The sequence below is a fragment of the Oryctolagus cuniculus genome, chromosome 3, assembly GCF_964237555.1.
Source record: "Oryctolagus cuniculus chromosome 3, mOryCun1.1, whole genome shotgun sequence".
Taxonomy (NCBI): domain Eukaryota; kingdom Metazoa; phylum Chordata; class Mammalia; order Lagomorpha; family Leporidae; genus Oryctolagus; species Oryctolagus cuniculus.
Genome location: NC_091434.1, coordinates 42,689,858 through 42,716,151, shown reverse-complemented (window position 1 = coordinate 42,716,151; position 26,294 = coordinate 42,689,858). Strand labels below are relative to the sequence as shown.

Here is a 26,294-nt window from a genome sequence, read left to right as displayed (position 1 = left end):
TAGTGTTGCTTTTGTGTTCATGTTGACATCTCACAATAATATTCATTGCACCGTGAAGTTGATTCACAAACTAGATAAGAAATAAACAAAATAGTTCCTGTTTTTCTTTAATACTGTTTACGGACTTTTGAAAATGTACATCTATGTACATGGCAGTATTGTGGCTCACTTGGTTAATCCTCCGCCTGTGGTGCCGGTATCCCATATGGGTGCCAGGTTCTAGTCCTGGTTGCCCCTCTTTCAGTCCAGCTCTCTGCTGTGGCCTGGGAGGGCAGCGGAGGATAGCCCAAGTGCTTGGGGCCCTGCACCTCCATGGGAGACCAGGAAGAAGCGCCTGGCTCCTGGCTTCGGATTGGCACAGCTGCGGCCGTAACGGTCATTTAGGGGGTGAACCAACGGAAGGAAGACCTCTCTCTCTCTCACTATCTAACTCTACCTGTCAAAAAAAAAAAACCCTCAGTGAGCCTGACAAAACATTGATTTATGAAATAAATGTTCCAAGAAGACAGGAAATGGAGAATTCACAGTTCTGTATGATAGAGAAGTTGGACTCCATCTTTTGTTTTAATTATCCTATATCAAATCTAAGATAAAAAGTTTTTTAAATTAGATTTTTTCTTTCCATAAAAACCAGATAATAACTCACTTTTTGTCCTATTGTATCTGCTAAAGTAGCTAACTTTTAATCATTTATGTTCCCATAACTAACATTGTTCTTTTATGTGGTGTGCCTGCATTTTCTTGTCTGACATGAGATGTTAAATTTGCATTTTTAGAACAGTTGTTCAGTTAAATTCTTAAGTAACATTTATAATATCAGAATAAAATTAGAAATCATGATTACATTTTTTAGTAAGGACTGTGCCATGGTTATAAACACATTTATTGACTGGTATTAAATTCATTGTAATAGAAGAACTAAATTTTTTCCATGAATACTATATAATGATGTCTTTTTTGCTTCAAGGCATCCTGTAACATTATCTAAGCAGTTAAATTCTAAATTTTATATATTTTTTTTGCGAATACTATTTGAATGTGGTAAAAGTTTCTTTTTGTAGTTCTTCTATGCTAGGTAAATGCTTTTATAAAAGTCGTTGATTTTCATTTCTTTAAGCAGCTCATTGCTAAATAGGCAGGCAATACAGATGTTTTTGTGCAACTCTTTTAGCAGTTTATTTGAGGTGTTCAAAACATTCAAATCTGTTGCCTAAAAAGAGCACACTACAAAAGCAGAAAGCTACCCAGTGAATCCACCAGAGGGTTAGGTTACTTATCTATCAGGTTTATTCATCATTTGTATGTTTTTTCTGGTAATTATATTTCTTTTTATATTTCATGTCAAGTGTGAGAATCTAATGTGATTAAAATACTACATTTTCATGTTAACCTAAATTTCTAAGAGCTAAATACATTGGCATCCTGAATTTACATCCATGAAAATAGTATGTTAATTATCTGATCTGGGAGTGACATCACCACTCAAAACTAGTAAGATACTCATTTTTTAAATGAAATCAAGATTTTTTTCTGGATCTGGGTTTCTCTTGGTAAAAGCAATTTATAATTCCTCAAATATTAACCACTTTATTTTTATTTATTTGAGTTACAGACAGTGAGAGGGAGAGACAGAGAGAAAGGTCTTCTTTCCGTTGTTGGTTCACTCCCCAGATGGCTGCAACGGCCAGAGCTACGCCAATCCAAAGCTAGGAGCTAGGAGCCAGGAGCTTCCTCCCGGTCTCCCATGTGGATGCAGGAGCCCAAGCACTTGGGCCATCTTCCACTGCTTTCCCAGGCTATAGCAGAGAGCTGGATTGGAAGAAGGGTACCTGGGACTAGAACCGGGGCCCATATGGAATGCCGGCGCCACAGGCAGAGGATTAACCTACTGTGCCACAGTGCCAGCCCCGTACTATTTTATTTTGAGTGGTCCTCATGAGAGCCACTTGTATCTTGTATAACAAAAGGAACTAGCTCCCATCCGTTAGTTCATTTTCAAGATGTCTGCAGTAGCCCAAGCTGATCCAGGTTGAAACTGGGACCAGTCACTTGAACCACTATTACTGCCTCCAGGGGCACACATTAGCAGGAAGCTGAAATCAAGAACAGGGCAACAAACCCAGGCATTCCAATATGAGAGGCAGACATTTTAACCAACATTTTAACTAACAAGGCCAAAACACTTTTCCTCCAACATTTTTGGTATTTTAACATTTTGTAAAACCAATGCAGATCTTGGGTTCTGATCGTTGAGATACCATGTTGGTGATTATAGTAGTTTCTCATAGCTGCTGTGGTGAGTCACTGCAATATAAACCTGTTTTGTCATAGTTATTGAGATCAGAAGCTCAAAATCAGTGTTACTAGTCTCAAATCAGCTTCCTGGTTCCTCTGTGGAGACTCCAAGAGAAAAATCCTTTCTTTGCCTGTTTCAACTTCTGGTGGCTGCCAGCATTCTTTGGCTTGTGGCTACATCATTTATAATCCCTTCTTCTATCAAAGCATTGCTTTCTCTCCTCAAGTAGTATCTCCCTTTTCTAAGTAGTCTATCTCCCTTTTCTAAGAACACATGATTACATCATTGGGCCCACCTGATTTCCCAGGCGAATACGCTAATCTCACAGTATTTAATCACATCTGCAATGTCCCTTTTGCTATATGAAGTAACATTCACAGGTTCCAGGGATTAGGATGTCGATGTTTCAGACTTATTGAGCCTACCACAGCAATCCTCTGAAATTCATATTGTTAATATCAAAAATACTCTCATGCTACGAACTTAATTTTTAATAGTCATATTTTATTTCTAGCATGTTAACCCACTTTATGCCTCTCAGTCACACACTGTTCATTTAAGTCTGTGAAGAATTTGAGATGATTTTCTTCAGATTAACATTTACTACACCCTTATAGCAATCCATTTACAACTAATCTTGGTAAGTTTTTTTTTTTTTTTTAAATTTATCACAGTAAAAACAACATGAAATCTACCCTTTTAACAAATGTGTAAGTATATAATATATGATTGCTGTACAGGAGATCTCTAGCATTCATTCATCTTTCTTGACTGAAACCTATGCCCCTTGGTAAGTAGTTTCCTGTATCTCTTTCCCCCTCCCCCAGCTTCTGGTAAAGTACCATTCTACTCTTTGAGTCTATGAATTTAACTATATTAGATAGCTCTTGTAAGTAGAATCATGCAGTATTTGCCTTCTGTGACTGGCTTATTTCACCTCTCATAAGGTCTTCAGGGTTTGTCTAGGTTGGAAGCATATTGAAGAACTTGCTTTTTATGGCTACGTAGTATTCCACAATGTGTGTATATTATATATACATATATTATAAATACATATACATGTATATATAATAGACACACACACACACCATGTTTTCCTCAATCGTCTGTCAATGGACATTTAGATTATTTATTTCTACATCTTGGCTATTGTGAATAGTGTTGTAATGAACATAGGAATGCTAGTATCTCTAAGATGATGGTTTCAATTCTTTTGTATAAATGCCTGTACGTGGAAATGTTGAATTTCACAGTAGTTACATTTTTAATTTTTTTGAGGAACCTTTATATTCTGTTCCATAGCACTACACCATTCTGCATTCCTACCAGCAGTATACAAGGGTTGCAGTTTCTCTGCATTCTTGCCAACACTTGCTATTTATTTTTATAATTGCCATTCTGACAGCTATGAGGTGATACTTTACATGGTTTTGGTTTGTGTTGCCCTGACAACTAGACTTTGAATATATTTTTCTTCTACCTGCTATTTGTGTTTCTCATTTGGAAAACTATTCTAGACCTTAGCTGTGGGGAGCAACTCGGACTAGACTGTTACTGGAATTAAGACTTATTCTATGCATCTGCTCTCCCACAATATGGCGCTGGGAGAGGAGGAAACAGCTTCTATGCAGCTGCCTCTTGCCAACTTGAGTGATGACCTCTAGGAGCTGATCCTGCTCCTGATTGGAGGAGAGCAGCGTACTCGGTGTGTGGGCAGCCGAGTTGGGATTGGCGGAAGAGGACTATAAAGGAGGAGAGAGACAACATGCACCAGGAACATCTATCTGAAGGAACACCTGTGCAGCCCCGGAGAGAGCCAGCCGGCGGTGTGCCACTGCCCCGCCGAAGTGGGGAAGGTGGCAGGGGGAACCGCCCTTCCACGGAGGTGGAAGGGTCGGTAGCCAACCCGGGAAGAACCAGCAGCAAACCCGGGGAGGGCCGAGCAGACAAAAGAACAGCGCAGGGTCCTGTGTCATTCCTCCATGAAGAGGGGGAGCGACATAATGGTGCCGTGACTCGGATATGAAGCCCAGGCAGGGTCCTGTGTTGTTCCTCCATGAAGAGGGGGAGCGACACTTAGCCCTTTTTAAAATTGGGTTATTAGTTATTGAGTTGTAGGAGTTCTTTATATATTTTGGAGATTAACTCCTTATCAGATACAGGTTTGCAATTTTTTTTCTCCCATTCTGTAGTTTGCCTTTTCACTCTCTTGATGGTTTTCTTTGCTGTGCAGAAGCTTTTTAGTTTGATGTGATCCCACTTGTCTGTTTTTGTTTTTGTTGCCTGTGCTTTTGATGCCTTACACATGAGATCATTGCTGAAAGACCAATGTCATGAAGGTTTCTCACTTCTAGGAATTTTACAGTTGGGGTATTATGCTTAAGTCTTTCATCCATTTTGAGTTGATTTTTTTTTTGTTGTGTAAGACATGAATCCAGTTTCATTCTTTTTTTTTTTTTTTTTTTTTTGACAGGCAGAGTCAGACAGTGAGAGAGAGAGACAGAGAGACAGGATTTCCTTCCGTTGGTTTACTCCCCTAATGGCCTCTACGGCTGGCGCTGTGCCAATCCGAAGCCAGGAGCCAGGTGCTTCCTCACAGTCTCCCATGCGGGTGCAGGGCCCCAAGCACTTGGGCCATCCTCCACTGCCTTCCTGGGCCACAGCAGAGAGCTGGCCTGGAAGAGGAGCAACTGGGACAGACTCTGGCGCCCCAACCGGGACTAGACCTTGGATTAGCCAAGTGAGCCACGGTGCTGGCCCAGTTTCATTCTTTATCAGGTAGATATCCATTTCCATATTCTTTCTTTTGTAAAGATATATATATATATTTTAAAGATTTTATTTATTTATTTGAGAGGTAGAGTTACAGACAGTGAGAGGGAGAGGTCTTCTGTTGATTGACTCCCCAAATGGCCACAATGGCTGGAACTGCGTCAGTCTGAAGTCAGGAGCCAGGAGCCTCCTCCCGGTCTCCCATGCAGGTGCAGGAGGCCCAAGCACTTGGGCCATCTGCTGCTGCTTTCCCAGGCCGTAGCAGAGAGCTGGATTGGAAGAGAAGCAGCTGGGACTAGAACCGGCGCCCATATGGGATGCCGGCACCACAGGCGGAGGATTAATGTAGTGCGCCACTGTGCCAGCCCCAAGATATATTTATTTGAAAGTCAGACTTACACACAGAGAAAAGGAGAGGAGAGGAGAGAGATGTCTTCCATCTGCTGGTTCACTCTTTTTTTAAACAACCCTTTTTTCATTTTTGTATTATTTATTTTAAAGTCAGTTACAGAGAGAGGTAGAGACAGAGAGAGGTCTTCCAACCACTTGTACAGTCTCCAAATGGCTGCAACATACGGAACTGAGCTGATCCAAAATCAGGAGCCAGGAGCTTTTTCTGAGTCTCCCATGCAGGTGCAGGGGCCTAAGGACTTAGGCCATCTTCTACTGCTTTCCCAGGCCATAGCAGAGAGCTGGTTCAGAAGTGGAGCAGCCAGCTCTTGAACTGGCTCCTGTATGGGATGCCGGCACTGCAGGCAGCAGCTTTACCCATTACGGCATAGAACCGGCCCCCATAGATAGCCATTTTCTCCATTGCCATTTGTTGAGGAGATCATCCTTTTCCTATTATGTATTCTTAGCATCCTTATCAAAGATCAATTGACTATTCATAGATTTAATTCTGGGCAACATGATCTTTTAATTGATGCAAAAAACATCATTTTGCGGTTTAGAGATCTTGTTTACCAGTTTGTGAAAGAGTAGTAAAGATGGAAGAAAATAGAATGGGAGAGTAAGTTTTCCAAATCTCTTTGCACATAAGAAAGCAAAATAATTAAAAAATACAGATACCTAGGCTCCACTTTTAATATTTATTTATTTAAATTTCTGAAAGGTGAAAGACAAAGAGCTCCAATCTCCGTTCATTCCCCCAAATATTTGCAGCAGTTAGGGATGGGCCAGGTTCAAGCTGGGAACTGTTCCCTGTGTGAAGTCAATGACTTAACTGCTTGAGCCACCGCCCTGCTGCCTTCCAGAGCAGAGTGTGCATTAGCAGGAAGCTGGAATGGGGAGTGAAACTGGGACTCAAACCCAGACTCTGAGATGTGGGTATCCCAAGTGGCATTTAACCACTATGCCAACCACCTACTCTTGAGTGTTAGAAACTGTTTTGAGAACCTAAATCTGTTTTTTGTTTTGTTTTTGTTTTCATTTTTCCTTGTTTTATGTTTGAGAGGCAGAGAGAGAGAGAGAGAGCTACAATCCATTGGTTCACACCCCAAATGCCTGGGGCTCAGCTTAGGCGAAGGAATTTGATCCAGGTCTCCCTCAAGGTGGCAGGGACCCAATTAATTGAGCCATCGCTGCTGCCTCCCAGGGTCTGCTTTAGCCAATGTTTTCTCTGGAAGAGAGAAATCTGGCGGTAGCAAGAACATTCACCTCTAAGGAAAGTTCCTAAGGGAAGGTGTGAGTTTGGAATATACCATCTGCTTCTCTCAGTGTTGTAGGGGCTGATGGAGGCTTCATGCAGCAAAGTGGAGAGAGTGGCTGCTTAGCCAGGTAGAGCCTCTGCTGCTGGTTTTTTTTTTTTTTTTTTTTTTTTTTTTTTTTTTGACAGGCAGAGTTAGTGAGAGAGAGAGAGACAGAGAGAAAGGTCTTCCTTTACCATTGGTTCACCCCGCAAGTGGCCGCTGTGGCCGGCGCGCTGTGCTGATCTGAAGCTAGGAGCCAGGTGCCATCCTCCATTGCACTCCCAGGCCACAGCAGAGAGCTAGACTGGAAGAGAAGCAACTGGGACAGAATCCAGCGCCCCGACCGAGACTAGAACCCGGTGTGCCAGCGCCGCAGGCGGAGTGAATTAGGCAGATGTACCCTAGTAGGCCAGACCTTCGAGATGAGCCCCTGGAAAATCCAGATGCTGAATGGTTTACTGATGGCAGCAGCTATCTGAAGGAAGGAGTTAGAAAGGCAGACGATAGAAGCCCAAGCATTACCACACAATACTTTAGCCCAAAAGACAGAGCTTATTGCATTGACTAGGGCTTTACAACTGGGAAAAGGCCAGCGAGTTGATAGATAGATAGATAGATAGATAGATAGATAGATAGATAGATTCCAGATATGCTTTCCTTGTGTTGCATACACACGCAGCAATCTGGAAAGAGAGGGGCTTAGTGACTGCAAAGAGTTACCCTGTTAAATATGGAATAGAGATACTGGCTCTACTTCAGGCAGTACTGGAGCCTTTAGAAGTGGCCGTCATCCACTGCAAGGGATATCAGAAGGGAGATAATTATATTAACCAGGGAAATGCGTTAGCAGATAGAGCAGCTACACAGGCAAGTTTGGAAATGGCCCTTATACGTCAATCTGTGGAAGTAGCTAAGGAATCTCACTATACAGAGCCTGAAAATTAATGGGCTCAACAGCGAGGCTATACTAAAAAGCAAATGGATAGTGGATGCTAAATCACAGAATTATGCTACCAATGGCCACTTAATGGAAAATTACACAGCTCTACCCACTTGGGAAGAGATGCCTTAGCACAACTGGTCTCCCGAGCTTTTGGAGGAAAGGGACCAAATATGGTCATAAAGGAAATGACTCGCTCTTGGCCTCTATGTTTACAGAATAACCCTCACCATGTAAGGCCCCCTCCCCTGTGGACTCCTGTGCAGAGGAGGGGAACATGAATAGCTGAAGATGGGCAGGTTGATTTTACCAATATGCTCCCTACAAGTAATTATAGGTACCTTCTAGTCTTTATTGACACTTTCACAGGCTGGATAGAAGCCTTTACGACCCAAATGGAGAAAGCACACGAGGTTCTTAAAGCCTTGATGAAAGACATCGTGCCACACTTTGGACTCCCACGGTCACTCCAGACTGACAATGGACCTTCATTTATATCTAAAAGAGCCCAGTAGAACCCAGCAGCTCCTGAGAAAAATGATGACCATGCAGGAGACACTGAGAATGCCAGTGACTGAAAGCGCTCTGGCTCATGAAGTGAACTCATTAGATGAGATAGGCAGAGACTTCCAGACCGAGAACAGGCAGGGTCTGCGCCTAATCAGCAGGAAGTAGCTGCAGAAGATGGAGACTCGACGCCCATCAGCATCCCCTTAAGATTAAGGTCTGGAGTCTCTGAGGGGGGAATGAAGTAGGCAGGCATACAGGTTAAAATTGGTCAGATTTGTGAGCTGGAAGACCACGCCCCTGTGTGACCTCACTCCCCTACCTGGCCACACCGGGGTACCCACCAGCCAATCAGGTTAATTAACCACTCCCCTTTGGAGTGGGTTAAAGGCCTGGGGCACAGTGTGCTCAAGGCTCCCCCCCTGCTCTTCTTCCCTGGCCTCTTGCCAGGACAGGGCTTGCTGTAGCCCTGCGCCTCCAGGGCGCGTGGCCTTCGGGCCATGTGCTCTAGGCTTCCTGGCCTAGATGCTCTTCCACGTGGCTGGTTCCTGGTGCTTGGTATGAATCCCTATTCACCTCTCTCCCCTAAATAAGCTCTCACTCTCTTATGCACCTTTCTTACTAAATAACAGCTTAAAACGTACCATGCTGCCTCGTTTATCTGTGCCGGTATTTAGAATTCTTCTCTAAATACTAGGCAAGAACCCCTCGGGCTTATTAATATCGGGGATTTGGTAATAAGCCCGTGGTGAAATCGTAAGGCACCCCAAATTCCGGTAGCACATGTGGCGCCCCGGATAGCATTTCTAGGGAACTTTAAGGGGCCACAATTTAGTGTAGATTTTAGGGGGGTCTTTTCCAATTTCAGGAGGATTAGCCTAGTGAGCCATGGTGCTGGCTGAGCCTCTGCTTCTAACCCACTTTGTTGCCAGAGTTGACAAACATCTCATTTTGTGTTTTAGATGTGGGAGTTTTTGGAAACATGTTGAATTAATGGCTTGATGAAATAAAAAGCATGTTTTGTGATGAGACTGTAATGCTGTTTGTGAGGACCTTTAACCACAGTCTTACCACGGAGGGAGAACCTTTTGTATTTTGATTTGATTTTTTTTTTTTTTAATTTTTGACAGGCAGAGTGGACAGTGAGAGAGAGAGACAGAGAGAAAGGTCTTCCTTTTGCCGTTGGTTCACCCTCCAATGGCCGCCGCGCTGCGGCCAGCGCATCGTGTTGATCCGAAGCCAGGATCCAGGTGCTTTTCCTGGTCTCCCATGGGGTGCAGGGCCCAAGCACTTGGGCCATCCTCCACTGCACTCCTGGGCCATAACAGAGAGCTGGCCTGGAAGAGGGGCAACCGGGACAGAATCCGGCGCCCTGACTGGGACTAGAACCCGGTGTGCCGGCGCCGCAAGGCGGAGGATTAGCCTACTGAGCCATGGCGCCGGCCTTGATTTGATTTGATTGCAGCAAAGATAAGTTCTAACAAGTCTGTAATATTTTGGTTGTTTAAAAAGTGGGGAGGTTGCCACCCATTGCAAAATTTCCAAATGAAGTAGGCAGGCATACAGGTTAAAACTGGTCAGATTTGTGAACTGGAAGACCATGCCCCTGTGTGACCTCATGCTCCTACCTGATGCTTTTGCCATGCCCCTGTGTGGCCTCATTCGCCTACCTTGCTGCACCTGGGTGCCCACCAGCCAATCAGATTAATTAACCACTCCCCTTTGGAGTGGGTTAAAAGCCGGGACACGGTGTGGCCCTGGCGGCTCTTTTTCCCTGGCCTCTTGCCAGGAAGGGGGTTTGCTGTAGCTCCATGCCTCCAGGGCGCATGGCCTTCGGGCCATGTGCTCTAGCCTTCCTGGCCTAGATGCTCTTCCACGTGGCTAGTTCCTGGTGCTTGGCATGAATCCCTATTCACCTCTCTCCCCTAAATAAGCTCTCACTCTCTTATGCACCTTTCTTACTAAATAACCGCTTAAAACGTACCATGCTGCCTCATTTATCTGTGCCGGTATTTAGAATTCTTCTCTAAATACTAGGCAAGAACCCTCTCGGGCTTATTAATATCGGGGATTTAGTAATAAGCCCGTGGTGAAATCGTAAGGCACCCCAAATTCCGGTAGCGCATGTGGCACCCTGGATAGCATTTCTAGAGAACTTTAAGGGGCCACATTTCTGTGTGAATTTTAGGGGGTCTTGTCCGATTTCACAAATATATCTCAGGCCTGGGATAGGGGTGGATAGAGGGGAGATTGCTGTTTAGTTTTTTTTTCTAACCCCTCAAGAAGTACTTGTGTGGGGCCTGAGCTGTGGTATATAGCGAGTTAAGCTGCCACCAGCAGTGAGTGGAAGATAGCCCAAGTGCTTGGCCCCTGCACCCACCTGGCAGACTTGGTTGCAAGAAGCTCCTGGCTCCTGGCTTTGGATCGGCCCATCTGCAGCTGTTACAGCCATTTGGGGGTGAACCAGTAGATGGAAGATTTCTCTCTCTTATGATAGGGGAGTTTTGGTCAGCTCTGTTGGTATAGTCAGACATTCACCTCTCCTCCAAGGAGACCAATGCCTGGGCGCTAGCCCCAGTGGGTACAGTATTCATCTCTGCTACCACAAGAACCACACAACAGATCCGTGCAGTCCTTGGGGTGAGCACGGATCCTGCAACACTGATCCTCACCAAGGAATCAGGGAGCCCCAAGAGTGTGGCGCTGCCCACAGTGAGTGTCGAAAGACCAAGACACACCTCTTCCCTCTCACGCAGCCACAGTGTTTTCACAGTCCCAGCACACCAGGCTCCCACAGTCTGGAGCACCCGGCCCCCTGTCAGTTCTCAGCCAGGCTTGGGCATCTCTTCTCAGCTGTTTGCTGGGCACGTGGGCACAAGCTGGGACAGCAGTTACGTGTGTCCAAAATGGCGCCTGCCTTCTGGTTAGCTGCAGGATGCTGGTGCCTGGTGACTGGGGAGAGAGAAATGTGTCCCCCTTTTTCCCTCCAGGTTGGCAGGTACACTGTCTCCCACCGGGCTCCAAGACAGACTCATGCCAGACTCTTCCTATAGCTTTATCGCCAGTGTCTCAGACTGCTGCAGTCTGGTCTCACTTTTCTGTGCAAAGCTGGTGCTGAGGCTCTTGGCTGCCAGGATCCTGAGTGTGCATACCCCACCCTGTACTCAGGTCCACAGTGTCCCTCTAATTTGCATGGAGTTTCCTCTGCAGTTTTTTCCCTAACTCTTCCCTGAGATTGCAATCTCTCCACTTTTTTTTTTTTTTTTTTTTTTTTTAAGTATCTTCTAGACTAGAGCAGTAAGCTGCCTCCCTATTCTGCCGTCTTGGAATCCCCTCTATTCTCAATTCTTAAAACACTCAAGTTTAGTTGTGTTTAGTCATGTCCTGTGACCCAAATAATAAATTGTAAGATTCTCTATTTGGACCTGAAATTGCATCTGAGGTCAAAGTTTAACATTGTAGTCACTGGTCAGTCTCTGGGAGTTGGATATAGTTTGGAAGTTGTATGTAATCTTTCCATCTACTAGAGTATCTGGTACAACAAATAGCATGCTAAATAATGATGTTTGGAGACTTCACACATCCCTGATTTACTTCCAGGGTGTATCTTAATCGCTGCTGTTTGTTGATTATAAAACAGTCCCTTCTGCTTACAATTCTAGATTAAAAATAGGCCAGTCATCAACTGGCTAAAATCCCACTGCCTTTAGCTTTTTCTCTAGCTAATTTGCAAGTATGCCAGAAGCTTCACAATGTAGTTTTTCTTCCTCAGGGCTTCCTATAATAGCCAAGCACTAACTTGGTGATTTCTTAAGTTGGATCCAGATATTCTGCTCTCGGTCAGAATTGCACATGCAGTTATCTTCCTGCCCTTGCTGTCTGCTTATGCATCAAATTATAAAATATGAAATCTTAAATCATTTACCCTGTAAAATTAAGTCCATGGTAATCTAGCTCCAGTTGAGTGAATAAATCAAGAAATTGTAAACCTAATGCAGACATTATGTTTCATGGATAGTTTCCCTTAAAATATATCTTTCCCATAATAAGAATGTATTTGCATCTGTATAGATTAGTAAATAAATGAAACATTTTGATGACTGTTTATGATCTTGGAAGCAAAGTAGAAAATAAATTTTAGAGGCTGGTGCTGTGGTGCAGCGGGTTAACGCCCTGGCCTGAAGCACTGGCGTCCCAATATGGGCACTGGTTCAAGACCCAGCTGCTCTACTTCCCATCCAGCTCTCTTGTTATGGCCTGGGAAAGCAGTAGAAGATGGCCCAGGTCCTTGGGCTCCTGCATCCACGTGGGAGACTCAGAAGAAGCTCCTGGCTCCAGCTTTGGATCGGCACAGGTCTGGCCGTTGTGGCCAATTGGGGAGTGAACCATTGGATGGAAGACCTCTCTCTCTCTCTCTCTCTCTCTCTCTCTGTCTCTCTGTGTAACTTTGACTTGCAAATAAATTAATCTTTAAAAAAATAAAATAAATTTTAGATAAAAACTATGTAAATAACAGCTTTCTGGAAGTTAGAATGATGGAAAAGAAATAAAATGTGACATTTGTAACTTCAAAAGGAAAATAAATTAGGAAAAGTGCATTTATAGGTTTTTGCTTTCTCCCTAAAATTGGAATATCTTAAAACATAGTTTTTGATCCTATATTTTAATGTTGCTTTATGAAAATTCTTTTTTTAAGATTTATTTTATTTATTTGAAATACAGAATTACAGAGAGAGAGGTCTTCCATCTATCTGCTGGTTCACTCCCCAGATGGCCGCAACGGCTGGAGCTGCGCCGATCCAAAGCCAGGAGCCAGGTGCTTCTTCCGAGTCTTTAGTTACAAAATTTCACCAAGTTCTTTGTTATTTTAAATAAATTCTAGTTCCCAGATGTAATCACTGTAGGAAGATTCCATCAGTGCAGAGGAAAGATCAGATTTAGTAGAATGAAAGCAAGTAGAATGTGATCATATTGATTGGTATCGCATTTCTGATGTGTTTGGAGAGGGCAGTCTGTGAAGTGGAGTGTTTAATGTCAGAAAGAAGGGCCTTTCCCGTGTGCCTCTGTCAAGGCAACTCCAAAACCAAGACGTCATATTCTCTGCTGGTCTGTAGACTCCACTGATTTGCAAGCTGACATTCAAGGGCTCACTAGTATCCTCAGACGCATTATGTACTCACACAGAATAAAATTCGTTACTCAGAATAAAAATGGACCATGAAAAAGGGCCAATGTTGCAGCTTGGAAATGTAATGGCGATAGTAAAAGGGAGGCTAACAGATAGGAATAGATTTCTGTTGATACAATTCTTCTCTTGATTTATAGGAGAAGAATTTTTTGTCCTTGTGGGTTCCCTATTGCCCTCTTCCAATGTCTGTGACATCCTATATCTGTTGATAAGGAGCCATCTGTCATTCTGCATTGTGAGATCCTCTGAGTGTCCTCACACCAGATTCCACCCCACAGCAGACCAATATACAAGAATGTAGCCTCCTTATGCATTAAATACAATTTTTTTATTAAAAATGTAAATTTGAATAGTTTTGTATAATTTTTAGGAATTAGACTCATTGGTCATCATTTTGTAATTGGCTTTGTTTTCTCATCAGTCTCACATATTCTCTAAAATTCCATTGGATTGAGAAAAGTTAATCTACAAACTTTTCAAACTTAATGACTTTTATGAACATGACTAGAATGTTAATATACCTTATAGGTTTATAATTAAAAACTTCAGTTTTATAGTTTTGTATTTCATTTCATTTGTAAAGATTTATTTATTTATTTGAAAAGTGGAGTTGCAGAGAGAGGGAGAGGCAGAGAGAAAGAGATCATCCATCTGTTAGTTTACTCCCCAAATGGCCTCAATGTTCAGGGCTAGGCCAGGCTGGAGCCAGGAGCCAGGAACTCCCATGTGGGTGGTAAAGATCCAAGTACTTGGGGCCATCTTCTGCTGTTTTCCCAGGTGCATTAGTGGGGAGCTAGACTGGGAGTGGAGCTGCCATGATTTGGACCAGCTCTCCAATATGGGGTGCCAGTGTTGTAGGTGTCAGCTTAACCACAACAATTAAGATTGTGGTCAATCTTAGCCCCTATTTTAAACCAATCATTTTTACTTTATTTGGAAGACAGACATAGACAGAGATAGGCAGAGCTGGTTCACTCCACAAATTCCCACAACATCCATTGACAGTAGCCCATGACTCCTGCTTCCAGGTGTCTGAAGACTTCTGCAAACCCTAGAACGTCTTTCCATGTGTCTTTCACTGAAGAGAATTGTCGTGATGTTGATGGGTCTGTTCCACTTAACAGTGATTTTTCCCAGTGATCAGGTATTCAGTGTTGTTAATCAAAGATAACAAGGTGATCTTTAATTCAAATAGGATGGAGCTAACAAGCGGCTATTGAAAACTAAGTTGGGCTGGCACTGTGGCATAGTGGGTAGGGACGCCACCTGCAGTGCTGGCATCCCATATGGTCGCCGGTTCAAGTCCTAGCTCTGTGCTATGGCCTGGGAAAGCAGTAGAAGATGGCCCAATGCATCTGCATGGGAGACCTGGAAGAAGTGCTTGGCTCCTGGCTTCAGATCAGCTTAGCTCCGGCCATTGCAGTTAAGTGGGGAGTGAACCAGTGGATGGAAGACCTCTCTCTCTGTCTCTCCTTCTCTCTTTGTGAAACTCTAACTTTCAAATTAAAAAAATCTTAAAAAAAAAAAAAAAAAGAAAACTAAGTTGGGAGTGCCACTGATACTGTACCAAGGGGAATGGCAGAACTTCACACTTGTGTCTGGAATCTTGATACTTTTTAAGATGAATCGTTCTTTTCTCTTTAAAAATTTTTCTTATTTTCATTTTATTTGAAAAACAGCGAGACAGAGATACAGATAGATGAGAGAGAGAGAGAGAGATCTCCAACTGCTGGTTCACTCCCCAGATGCAGGCAACAGCTGGGGCTGCCTGAAGCCAGGAGCCTGGGATGCGATCAGTGTTTCCCGTGGTGTGGTAAGGACCCCCATACTGAAGCCCTCAGCTGGCTATGCAGGATACCCAGGTTGTGCATATTTTGCTCAGGGCAAAGGCAAAAAAAGTACAGGTCCCAGACGCAGCCTGTGCTCGTCTCATTCAAGATCTCACCAACTTTGGGAGGACATCATTAGACTAAAGTGATTCCATGGGAAGCTTGCCAGGCACATTTCTCATCTTCACTCTTTCTTTGCTCTCCTTGCTCTGGTCATGCTGAACTACCTTCAGTATGGCGGTGTAACACGTTCCCTCTTAGCTCCAGTTCCCTCTTAGCTCCAGTCTGCTTAGTGACATAATCTCTTCAGAGTTGAGAGCAAGGGGCTTGCAAGGGGTAACACCATGTAGACAAGAGGTGTATAGCATTTCATGACAAATTTCAAGTCACTGCCGCCATGCCTCCTCTTCTAAAATAGCTTCAGATTCATCCCACTTTTTGAGCTCTTTCGAGTAGAGGAGAACAACAGTACCGGGATTGGTGGATCCAACAGAGAAATAATTAGATGAACTAGAAGAATCCATGCGCAGCTGCCATCCTGGGCGGGGCCTCGATTTCTTTGCTAAGCGTTGGCGGTGCTGATTCTTCCTCAAAAGGCGGCCTGACCGAGCCTAGGGCAGTGGCACCCTGTATGACCCCTCCCGTTCTTGCCACCATCTTAACCAGGATGAAAGCCAAAATGTTTTTGTAATAAGAAAAATCACCCTTAGATGAAAAACAATCTGTAAAAATAAAGTTTGCTTGTACACAACACACAATTAAAAGTGATCGATGTATTTCTGAGACTTCCTTTAGTCAAATTTCGACTTCTATGTTTTTAATTCTTCAAGTCCCCTGTGTGTACTGACTGAATGATAATAGCACTTTTTTTTTTTTTTTTTTGACAGGCAGAGTGGACAGTGAGAGAGAGAGAGAGACAGAGAGAAAGGTCTTCCTTTTGCCGTTGGTTCACCCTCCAATGGCCGCTGCGGCAGGCACGCTGTGGCCGGCGCACCGCGCTGATCCGATGGCAGGAGCCAGGTACTTCTCCTGGTCTCCCATGGGGTGCAGGGCCCAAGCACTTGGGCCATCCTCCACTGCACACCCTGGCCACAGCAGAGAGCTGGCCTGGAAGAGGGGCAACTGGGACAGAATCCGGCACCCCGACCGGGACTAGAACCTGGTGTGCTGGCGCCGCAAGGCGGAGGATTAGCCTAGTGAGCCAAGGCGCCGGCCAATAATAGCACTTCTACCTCTTCTAGACCTTGGCATTGGAAAACCTGATCTCTCTGAGTTCATTGCCTGTGTTTCAGAACTTTTTTGTAGACTTCTGAAGTGTTTCTACCTCAAATCCACCAATCCTTGAATAAGGAATTCAGGTTCATTTAAAAATCAAAGCAAAAAAAAAAAAAAAAAAAACGCTTCTGCTAGTATTGTTGATTACTAAGGATAAGACAGAGTAAAATGTTTTTTAAGTTCTTTTATACTTGCCTATTTAATGCTTCTGGATGGTAGAAGTGGAATAATTCCAGTTAATCTCATCAAAATTCATGGAGAGTGGCTTAGTTACGCTATATGTTTGATAACATATGTGTCATATGTATTACACACATTATAGGAAATGGACATTTAGCCTAGCAGTTAAATTGCCCGTCAAGACACCTGCATCCCATGTTGGAGCGCCTGAGTTTGCTTCCTGCCCCTGGCTTTGTGACTCCAGCTTCCCATGAACGTAGACCCGGAGGTAGCAGTGAAGGTTCAAGTGACTGGGTTCCTGGCACCAGATGGAAGACCTGGAATGAGTTTCCAGATCCTGGCTTTGCCCTGCCCCAGCCCTGGCCATTGCGGGCATTTAGAGGGATGGGAGCTTGATCTCATCTTCTATTTGTCTCTAAAATAAAATGATTTAACATATTAAACATATCCCATGAGTATTTGTGTTGAATAAAACAATAGCACAATAACAAATGACATTTTATTCTTTAAATGATTTTACAATGTCATCATCAATGCTAGTAGAAATATAGAACAGGCTTAATTTATCAATGACGAAGTCAGTTGTAATTCACTTGAAGGTGCCTGCTTTGCAAAGTAAGGCTTGTATACATAAAAATGAGAGTCTCCTATTTTGTAGAATTTAAATCTTTGCTTGTTAAATGTTGGAGCAAGGCACGGGCATTCCTATTAGCAAAGGCAAGAAAAGCAGACAGGAACCGAAAGGTCGCTGTACACATGGCATGTCGCATGCGCTGTGAGTGCTTTCTTCCTCCCGCAGGGCTGACAGTTCTGATTCTTCAGGATGTAGCAAGTCAAAGTAAAAGCACACATCAAATCTAGAGATATGTAAAAAACTTCAACTTCTATTTGAGGTTGATGTTTTTCCATTTGCAATTGGTATTTGCAATTTAAAAGAATGAAAATTCTCTCTACTAAGGTTTTTACACTTAGATATTGTAGGTTATTTTCATATTGAGTTTTAAGAAATGCTGCTTTGCTCTGTTTCTAGACTATTAGGAGCCACAATGTTTAGGTTCAATGTATCAGAACAGGGTTGATAATGGGGACCCTTTAAAAGCAAAAACATACAGAAAGGATTTGTTTCTCAAGGAATATTTCAACAAATAGGGACTTGCTTTATATTTCCATGCCATAGTCAAAGACAACATTTGATTTAATTGTTGTATTCAGGAAGTAGGTGTTTGTTTTCAGTACTGTGTGTGTGTGAGAGAGAGAGGGAGAAAGAGAGAATTATTTTTCATCTTAAGAGGACTGATTTCCTTGAGAACTCTCTAATTAGGAAAAATACTGGTTAAGATAATCAATCTTTTTTACTAGGAATTGTATACTTTGTACATTCATGAGAAACGGAAGTAGATCATTGCTTAATAGCCCAATGGGACATCTGTTTAACCAGATGTTGTACTTGAGAGAAGCATAAACATGACTAAATTTACAAATACATTGATTATTCTTCCTTGTCCAGGAGGTTGAGCCAAAGTTTACACAGATTAGAGGGAAGGCTGAGTCTGGAAAAATTCAGAAATATTACATAAATGCAGAGAATGAAATACAGGATTCCTGGCATTTATTTTAATAATTATTTACAGAGCCTCGCGTTGCCTCACCTTGCGGCTCACATGCAAGTGACCTGAGTCACTCCGTCCTCCTGGTCAAACTGTCCCTCGTCTAACTCCCGGAGGACGCTGTTGCTGCTGCTGCCCCCGGAGAAGCCGCTGTTCAGGGCCGGCCGCCCCTCCCGCGTCCAGCACTCTCTGGAAGCGGAGAGGAGGCACTCCTCCGGCAGGGGTCTGCCCTCCGTGGGCGGTGGCAGGGCCGTGTCTGACCCCACGCTCCTGCTGCTGACTTTGCTTCTGTCTTCACTCTTCAAATGCCGGCTGCCCTTCCTCTGAAACACAAGACAGTGACGCCCGGGGGTTATAATTCGGGGTTTCCCTGTCCCTCTGTGTGGGCACCCGCTGCTTCTCTGCCTGCCGTGTCCTTCCCTGCTTCTTCTGAATCCTGCTCATCTTCTGGACCAGCTCAGAGCACCCCCCACCCCCCGGCTCCCTCTCCTCCCACAGAAAAGGAGCTCCCTTGCTCTGCTTCCCAGAGTTCCCCTGGGCAGGTGAGCCAGACACTCGTGTGGGCCCTAAGTGACTTCTCCGAGGAGAGAAACCTGCTGACATCATACTTACGGGGGAAAAGGCAAGGTGGGGACACTAATGCACTTTCCTTCTTGGTGCTGCCTGGGATCCGAATAGCAGAAAGTGTGATTCGACAGCCACCTTCCAACCATGTTGCACATGCGCAGGCTGCACAGGGGAAGCCTGGCCAGCTCAGACTGAGCTTATTTTGAATGAATGTTTGGAATGTCATCCTGGGCCAAGTAGACCCCTTTCCTTGTCATGCTACCCCCTCCTTGACACACACGGTGTGGATATTCAGCAACTTGCTCTAGCTCATTCTTCAGGCTATCTGATAAGCCAATGGCATTTTTGCTAATAAATATTTGCTGAGGGCTGATAATGTCCCAGGACAGTTGAGAATTATGAGGACTCAGTCTCTGCCAGGGAAACCAAAGTCAAAATAACATCCCTAAGTCAGTGAAGGGAACGCTCAGGGAGAAGAATTAGCAGCACAACACGGGGATGTTCAGACTCCTGACGCAATTTTGTGTCAAGGGCTTATTTAATATTGAGAACATGACATATACTAGAGTAGGATCAGATATGCTTAGGCACATAAACCTGAACAAGGATTTAAAGATCAACTTTAAAAGTACAGGAACTTCCCAATTTACAAAGAGTTTACTGAAAATTAATTTATATGTTGCAGGGCCACTGAGAGTACAGTTTCCTAAATGTGAGAAGTAAGATTAAAAAACAGAAGTCAGATGCCCAGGCTGGACTTGCAAAAGAGTGTCAACCCAAAGTTTGTTGAACGGCAGTGCATAAAATATAAAAGTATTTTCTACTGGTTGTCATAGCAAAGTAATCAGACTCTGGACTTTGTGGCCCACTGTGGAACGTCACATAGTTCGGGACTTTGTACAGGGAGATGTAGCCTCCAGCATGTGGCATAGAAAGGAGCGTTTGGAACTCCTGAACAGCTTACTCTGCCAGCGCTGACAAGCATGGCCAGACTGAACGCCTTTCTCTAGCCTGGCTAGCGGCTTGCTTTCCTGCATGCATAAAAGTGCATGCACTCTTGAGTGATGCTCTCAACAGCATTGAATGAATCAAAATGGGAAGGTGGGGAGGCTGGGAGCAGTAGGTTGCCCAAGTTTTTACTTTGGCACCAGCTGCAGAGCCGAAGGTAAATTTTGCAGTAAATTCCTTATTGTGTGCTAGGTCATAGAGGCCAACTCTCCTAGCCACACTAAGGAGTTTTTTTAAAAATAAAAACTGGGTGTTATTCATAATAATAAATATATTCATAGTAATTCACTTTTAGATAAGCAAACAGCCACCAGATATAAATTTCAAACACTAGAAAGTGAAAAAATACTTAATACTGTACCTCCAAACAAGATTTCAGAACAGACTTATTTTCTTTCTTATCATGCGATTAAGTTAATACATCTTCAGCACCAATAATGCCTTTCCTACCAACCCTCAACCTACATGACATAATAGTATCTTCAACAAACTAAATGGTAGTGTTCTTGCAACATAGAATATAGGAGTCTAAAGCCCAACCAGTCTTTGGAGATTATCTATTTCAGTCTTTTGGGGCTGGTGCTGTGGCGTAGCCGGTAAAGCCGCCGCCTGCAGTGTCGGCATCCCATATGGGCGCCGGTTCTAGACCTGGCTGCTCCACTTCCGATCCAGCTTTCTGCTATGGCCTGGGAATGCAGTGGAAGATGGCTCAAAGGCTTGAGCCGCTGAACCCGTGTGGGAGACCTGGAGGAAGCTCCTGACTTCTGGCTTCGGATCGGCTCAGCTCCGGCCGTTGCAGCCAATTGGGGAGTGAACCAGCGGATGGAAGACACCTCTCCTCTCTCTCTGCCTCTCCTTCTCTCTCTGTGTTACTCTTTCAAATAAATAAATAAATCTTAAAAAAAATTCAATCTTTTTCTTCTGCAGAATGGGGTGGGGACCCAGGCTCAGAAAGAAGGCAGAATTTGTTCAGGGCCGGTCATGGATAGCTGAACTTGAACTGCAGCCTGAGTCTCTTACCTTATTATTTTTTACACATTCTATTTCCCACATTTTCAAAAATATGAGCAGATTTGCATCCTGTACACCTCCTTTTCTGGTGCACGGTGAGCAGGTGGCCCAGGCAGAACCAATTTAGTCATTCCCTGGGATTGCTATACTGACTCTGGTAAAGAAACTCTTCCTTTTTGATGAGACAGCCAAGTTCACATTCTGGAAGCCCTCTGCACATACACACATATGAGGAGTCTTCAAAGAGCTTATGGAAATACACATTATGGAAAAACTATGCTTGGATTTTAAAATATTTTCTTGCATCAAAATAACCTTATCTTTAATTTTACAGATTTATTTATCTATTTTGAGAGGTAGAGTTACAGACAGAGAGAGGGAGAGACAGAGAGAAAGGTCTTCCATCGCTGGTTCACTCCCCAAATGGCCACAATGCCGGAGCTGGGCTGATCCGAAGCCAGGAGCCAGGAGCTTCTTCCGGGTCTCTCACACAGGTTCAGTGGTTCAAGCCTTTGGGCCATCCTCCACTGCCTTCCCAGGCCACGACAGAAAGCTGGATCGGAAGTGGAGCAGCTGGGACTCGAATTGGCACAAATATGGGCTGTTGGTGCTGCTGGCAGAGGCTTAGCCTTCTATGCCACAATGATGGCCAAAATAAACTTATCTTTAAAAAAATGTTTATTTCAAAGGTAGAGAGAGAGAGAGAGTGAGTTTCATCTGCTGGTTCATTTCTCAAGTGAATGTGACTGCTAGGGCTGGGCCAAACAAAAACCATGTGGGTGACAGGGCTCTCCCAGGATGCATTAGAAGGAACCTGGATTGGTAGTGAAGTAGCTGGGACTCAAACTGGCATTTCAGTGTTGGTTATAGGTGCCCCAAGCAGTAGCCTAAGCTGTTGGGCCACAATACCCACCTCCTTGCCACCTTTCCTTTAATACTGCCCCCACCCCATGACACCCATGATTTATCAGCTGGGCATACGGTGTTCCACTGTGGTACCAGCACATAGTTGCTCAGATCATATTCTCAGTCTCTCTCTCTCTCTCTCCCCCTCTCTCTTTTTTGAAGTGAACAGTAACCATAAGATTTTCTTGTCTTCGTAATAAAACAGAAGATGAAGCTTAGAACTGGATTGCTTGGCTCTGTCTCTTCTTATCTCCTCCCGTTTGGAATGTTTATCTCCATTCATAGCCAACATTCTCTTAGATCTGCAGCTGGGCTCCACACACTCAACCCTCAGCACAATCTTCATTGTAGTTTTAGCCTTTTTCTGAAAAATCAGCTTAGTCTGCCCGCGGAGGCCACTCTGCTTCGTCGCATCATGTCAGTCTTCCTGGACATATGGGGAATCTGCGCATCTTATACTGTGTCACTTTGTGGGGGCTGGTGTTTGCAAAGCTTCTTACAGAAGGTCAGTGGGTTTTACGAACATTCACCCTGTCTGCCAGAGCGCCATTGGCATGAGAATGCTCCCAGCTTTTCTTGCTAATGTACATGGCAAAATAAATAGGTTCAGGCCAAAGGAATGTGAGAAGAAATGATGTCTGTGATTGGCGGGGGTGGGGTGGGGTGGGGGTGTCACTGCCTTAGATGCATGCGTGGCATGTCTCTTTGCTACTTGTCACTGGCTGGACATGGTAGCAGCTGCTGCAGAAGTCTGGGGTTCAGAGGCTGGAACCAGACGTTGAGGTGGCAGAGCTGACAAGTCAGGAGGCAGAGCCATTACTGGCCACAGAGTGCCTACCCATCTTCAGGCCATCAGAGACAGATAAAGACTCTTCTACGCTAGTTAGGCCTTCTTGACTAGGTCTTCTTGTTGAAGCAACTTAGGAATTAGCTGTCTACTCAGTAAGAACTAACACAAATATGTTGATGACTAATATTTTTAAACTTTTGTTTCCCCCAATTTCAAATTATGAAAATTTTTAAGTGTACAGAAAGTTTAAAAGATAGTATAATGAACATCTATATACCCACCACCCAGTTTGACACTTCCTAATATTTTGCCACATATTTCGTGTGTGTGTGTTTTGGACCATCAAAAAATGGGAATATACTACATTTATTCATATAACTAAAGGTAATTTTTAAAATTATTGTTATTTGAGAGATAGAAAGAGATAGATGGATTCAGAAAGAGAGAGAATGAGGAAGAGAGAGCAAGAAAGCGAGCTTACATCTGCTGGTCCACTACCCGAGGAACTGAATCCAGTCTGCCACATGGGTGGAGAGGATCCAGTTACTTGAGCCATCACCACTGCCTCTCAGGGTCTGCATTAGCAGGAAGCTGGAGTCAGGAGCCAGAGTTGGCCCTGAACCCAGGAACTCCATTGTGGGATGTGGGTGTCTTTACTGGCATCTTAACCACTAGGCCAAAAACCTACCCCAAACGTAATTCTTAGCTGGAGAAATGAAGGATCATATGGCGTTTTGGTAGTTTTCTCCATTCAGTTAGTAGTATTTAATCATCCGGTATTGAAGGAAAAACATTTCTATGAAAACAATGGCAACATCTCATGTTACCAGGCACTGTGCCAAACACATCTACTTAAGTTTTCTGAGTCCTCTTAGGACCCTTGTGATATGTAGTAATGTTACCCATACTTTATGGAAGAGGAAATGGAGGCTTGGAGAGGTACCAGACAGTTTGCATGCCTCCTTCCTCACCCCCAACCCCCAGAATTCCTCTTGTGGTTGTCTACTCCTGGGACCACCACTGGATGGGAACCTTTTTCTGAGTTAGTAGAAACCAAATACTTTTTATATGACCTTTTGTCTCTTTTAAATAATTATCAAAGGGAAATATGGACTAAAAAGTTTAACTGAAATAGAGACTTTTAGGCAATAAAATTTGATGAGTTTTATTTGAATCTTCAAAAGAAACAAAAACATTTAAGAAAGGAAATCTTGGAAGAGAAGCTGGAAAGAACATTTAACAGATGGAGGCAAATTGCTGATCAGAATCTCTGACTCCACTCAGCATAGCTATCGTTTCCTTAATCCTTTTGGAGGCCTCTCCCCAAAGTAAAGAAAAATAAAAACAGGCCGGCGCCGCGGCTCACTAGGCTAATCCTCCGCCTAGCGGCGCCGGCACACCGGGTTCTAGTCCCGGTCGGGGCGCCGGATTCTGTCCCGGTTGCCCCTCTTCCAGGCCAGCCCTCTGCTGTGGCCAGGGAGTGCAGTGGAGGATGGCCCAGGTGCTTGGGCCCTGCACCCCATGGGAGACCAGGAAAAGCACCTGGCTCCTGGCTCCTGCCATCGGATCAGCGCGGTGCGCCGGCCGCAGTGCGCCGGCCGCGGCGGCCATTGGAGGGTGAACCAACGGCAAAGGAAGACCTTTCTCTCTGTCTCTCTCTCTCACTGTCCACTCTGCCTGTCAAAAAAAAAAAAAATAAATAAATAAAAATAAAAACAGATAAAAAGAGCAGCGAGAGGAAAAGAATCTGGCTTCGTGACACCACAAAGCTTTATGTCGAGAAAATGAAGCTTGATAGCTTTGTTACGTTTCCTAAGAATTCCATCACCCAAGGACAATCTTTACTGAAGGGCAAAGACATAAAAAATGTAGTCTATATGCTAGCTGAAGGTAGTTTTTAGTTGGAGAATATAATTTATAAAGCAAATGATTTAAAATTTTGTCTATAAAATTGTCATATATAGAAGTGGTTTTTGGGTGTACAGTTCCATGAATTTTATCACATGTATAGATTTGTATAACCACACTCAGGAGAGAGGGCAGTCCCATTATCCCCAAAGCCTCCCCTGTACATCCCTGTATTATTACATCCTTTCTCCACCCCTAATCCCTGGCAACTGCTGATTTCCACACCACAGGTTCATCTTTTTGAGAAGGTCAGATAAACATAATAATACAGTTTATAACTTTTGAGAATGCCTTCTTTTACTTAGCATAATGCCTTTAAGATTAATCCAAGGTGCTGTACATATCAGTAGTTCATTTACTCTTGTTTCAGTTGCACTTGTTTGGGTACCACAGTTGTTCATGTTGAAGATATCTGGGTTGTCCCCAGTTTTTGGCAATGATGAATGGATGTGCTATAAACATTTGTGTATAGGTTTTTGGGTGAATATTGGTTTTTATTTTTCTAGGCTAAACAAGAGAGGGATTACTGGGTCTTGGAATAAGCATATGTTTAACATTATATGTTTATGTAAGCATATGTTTAACATTTGGCCAAACTGCCAAACTTTTCCAGAGTGGCTGTGTTATTTGCATGCCCACCAGCAGTGTAAGCAAATTCTGGTTGCTCTTTATCCTTACCAGTTCTCGGTATGTTGTCAGTGTATTTTATTTTAGCCATTCTAATAGGCATACAGTGGTATCCAAGCACCACTCTCATGTGCATTCTTCCCTAATGACAAGTGATTTCAGCATCATTTTGGGTTGCTTATTCCTCATCTACATATATCCTCATTGCTGAGGGGTCCAAGTTTTTCAACTATTGTTCAACTGGGTTGTATGTTAACTTATTGTTGACTTTTGAGAGTTCTTAATACATTCTGGAAACAAATCCCTTGTCACATATGTGATTTGTGAGTTTTTTTCTCTCAAACTGTGGCTTGTTTCATTCTTGTGGGGAGCAACCCGGACTGGACTGAGTTACTGGAATTAAGACTTATTCTATGCATCTGCTCTCCCACAATATGGCGCTGGGAGAGGAGTAAAAACAGCTTCTACCCAGCTGCCTCTCACCAACTTGACAAGCTGCAGGAGCTGCTCCTGATTGGAGGAGAGCAGCGTACTTGGCGTGTGGGTAGCAGAGTTGGGATTGGTGGAAGAGGACTATAAAGGAGGAGAGAGACGGCATGCACCAGGAACATCTAAGAGGAACATCTATCTGAAGGAACACCTGTGCAGCCCCCGAGAGAGCCGGCCGGCGGTGTGCCGCTCCCCCGCGGAAGTGGGGAATGTGGCAGGGGGAACCGCCCTTCCACGGAGGTGGAAGGGACAGTAGCCAACCCGGGAAGAACCAGCAGCAAACCCGGGGAGGGCCGAGCAGACAGAAGAACAGCGCAGGGTCCTGTGTCGTTCCTCCACGAAGACGGGGAGCGACAATTCTCTTAACAGTGTCATTCACAGAGCAAAAGTTTTTAATTTTTGATGAAGTTTGATTTCTCAATTTAAAAAATGGATTATGCTTTTGGTTTTATGTCTGAGAACTCATCGCTGGGGCTGGCACTGTGACATAGTGCCAACGCTGCCATCTGCAATTCTGGCATCACAAATCGGCACTGGTTCAAATCCCAGTTGTTCCACTTCTGATTCAGTTCCCTGCTAATGGTCTGGGAAAGCAGTGGAAGATGGCCCACGTGCTTGGGCTATTGGCTCCTGGCTTCAGCCTGGCCCAGCCCCAGCTATTGCAGCCATAAGGAAGGGTGAACCAGTGGATTGGAGATTTTTC

General features: G+C 44.0%; 1 protein-coding gene across 11 annotated transcripts in view; it reads right to left on the bottom strand.

Annotated features, from left to right (window-relative positions):
* Positions 1–17,163: 17,163 nt before the first annotated feature.
* Positions 17,164–26,294, bottom strand: part of RFTN2 (raftlin family member 2) — an 87,368-nt gene continuing 78,237 nt past the window's right edge. For 10 of the 11 annotated variants that reach the window (XM_051849318.2, XM_051849321.2, XM_051849317.2 and 7 more), the window contains one exon: positions 17,164–18,608. In XM_051849318.2, the coding sequence (XP_051705278.2) occupies positions 18,336–18,608 (273 nt within the window). In that variant the 3' untranslated portion in view covers positions 17,164–18,335. The remainder of the gene's footprint in view (positions 18,609–26,294) is intronic. The other variant, XM_017343006.3, reaches the window with a different exon arrangement.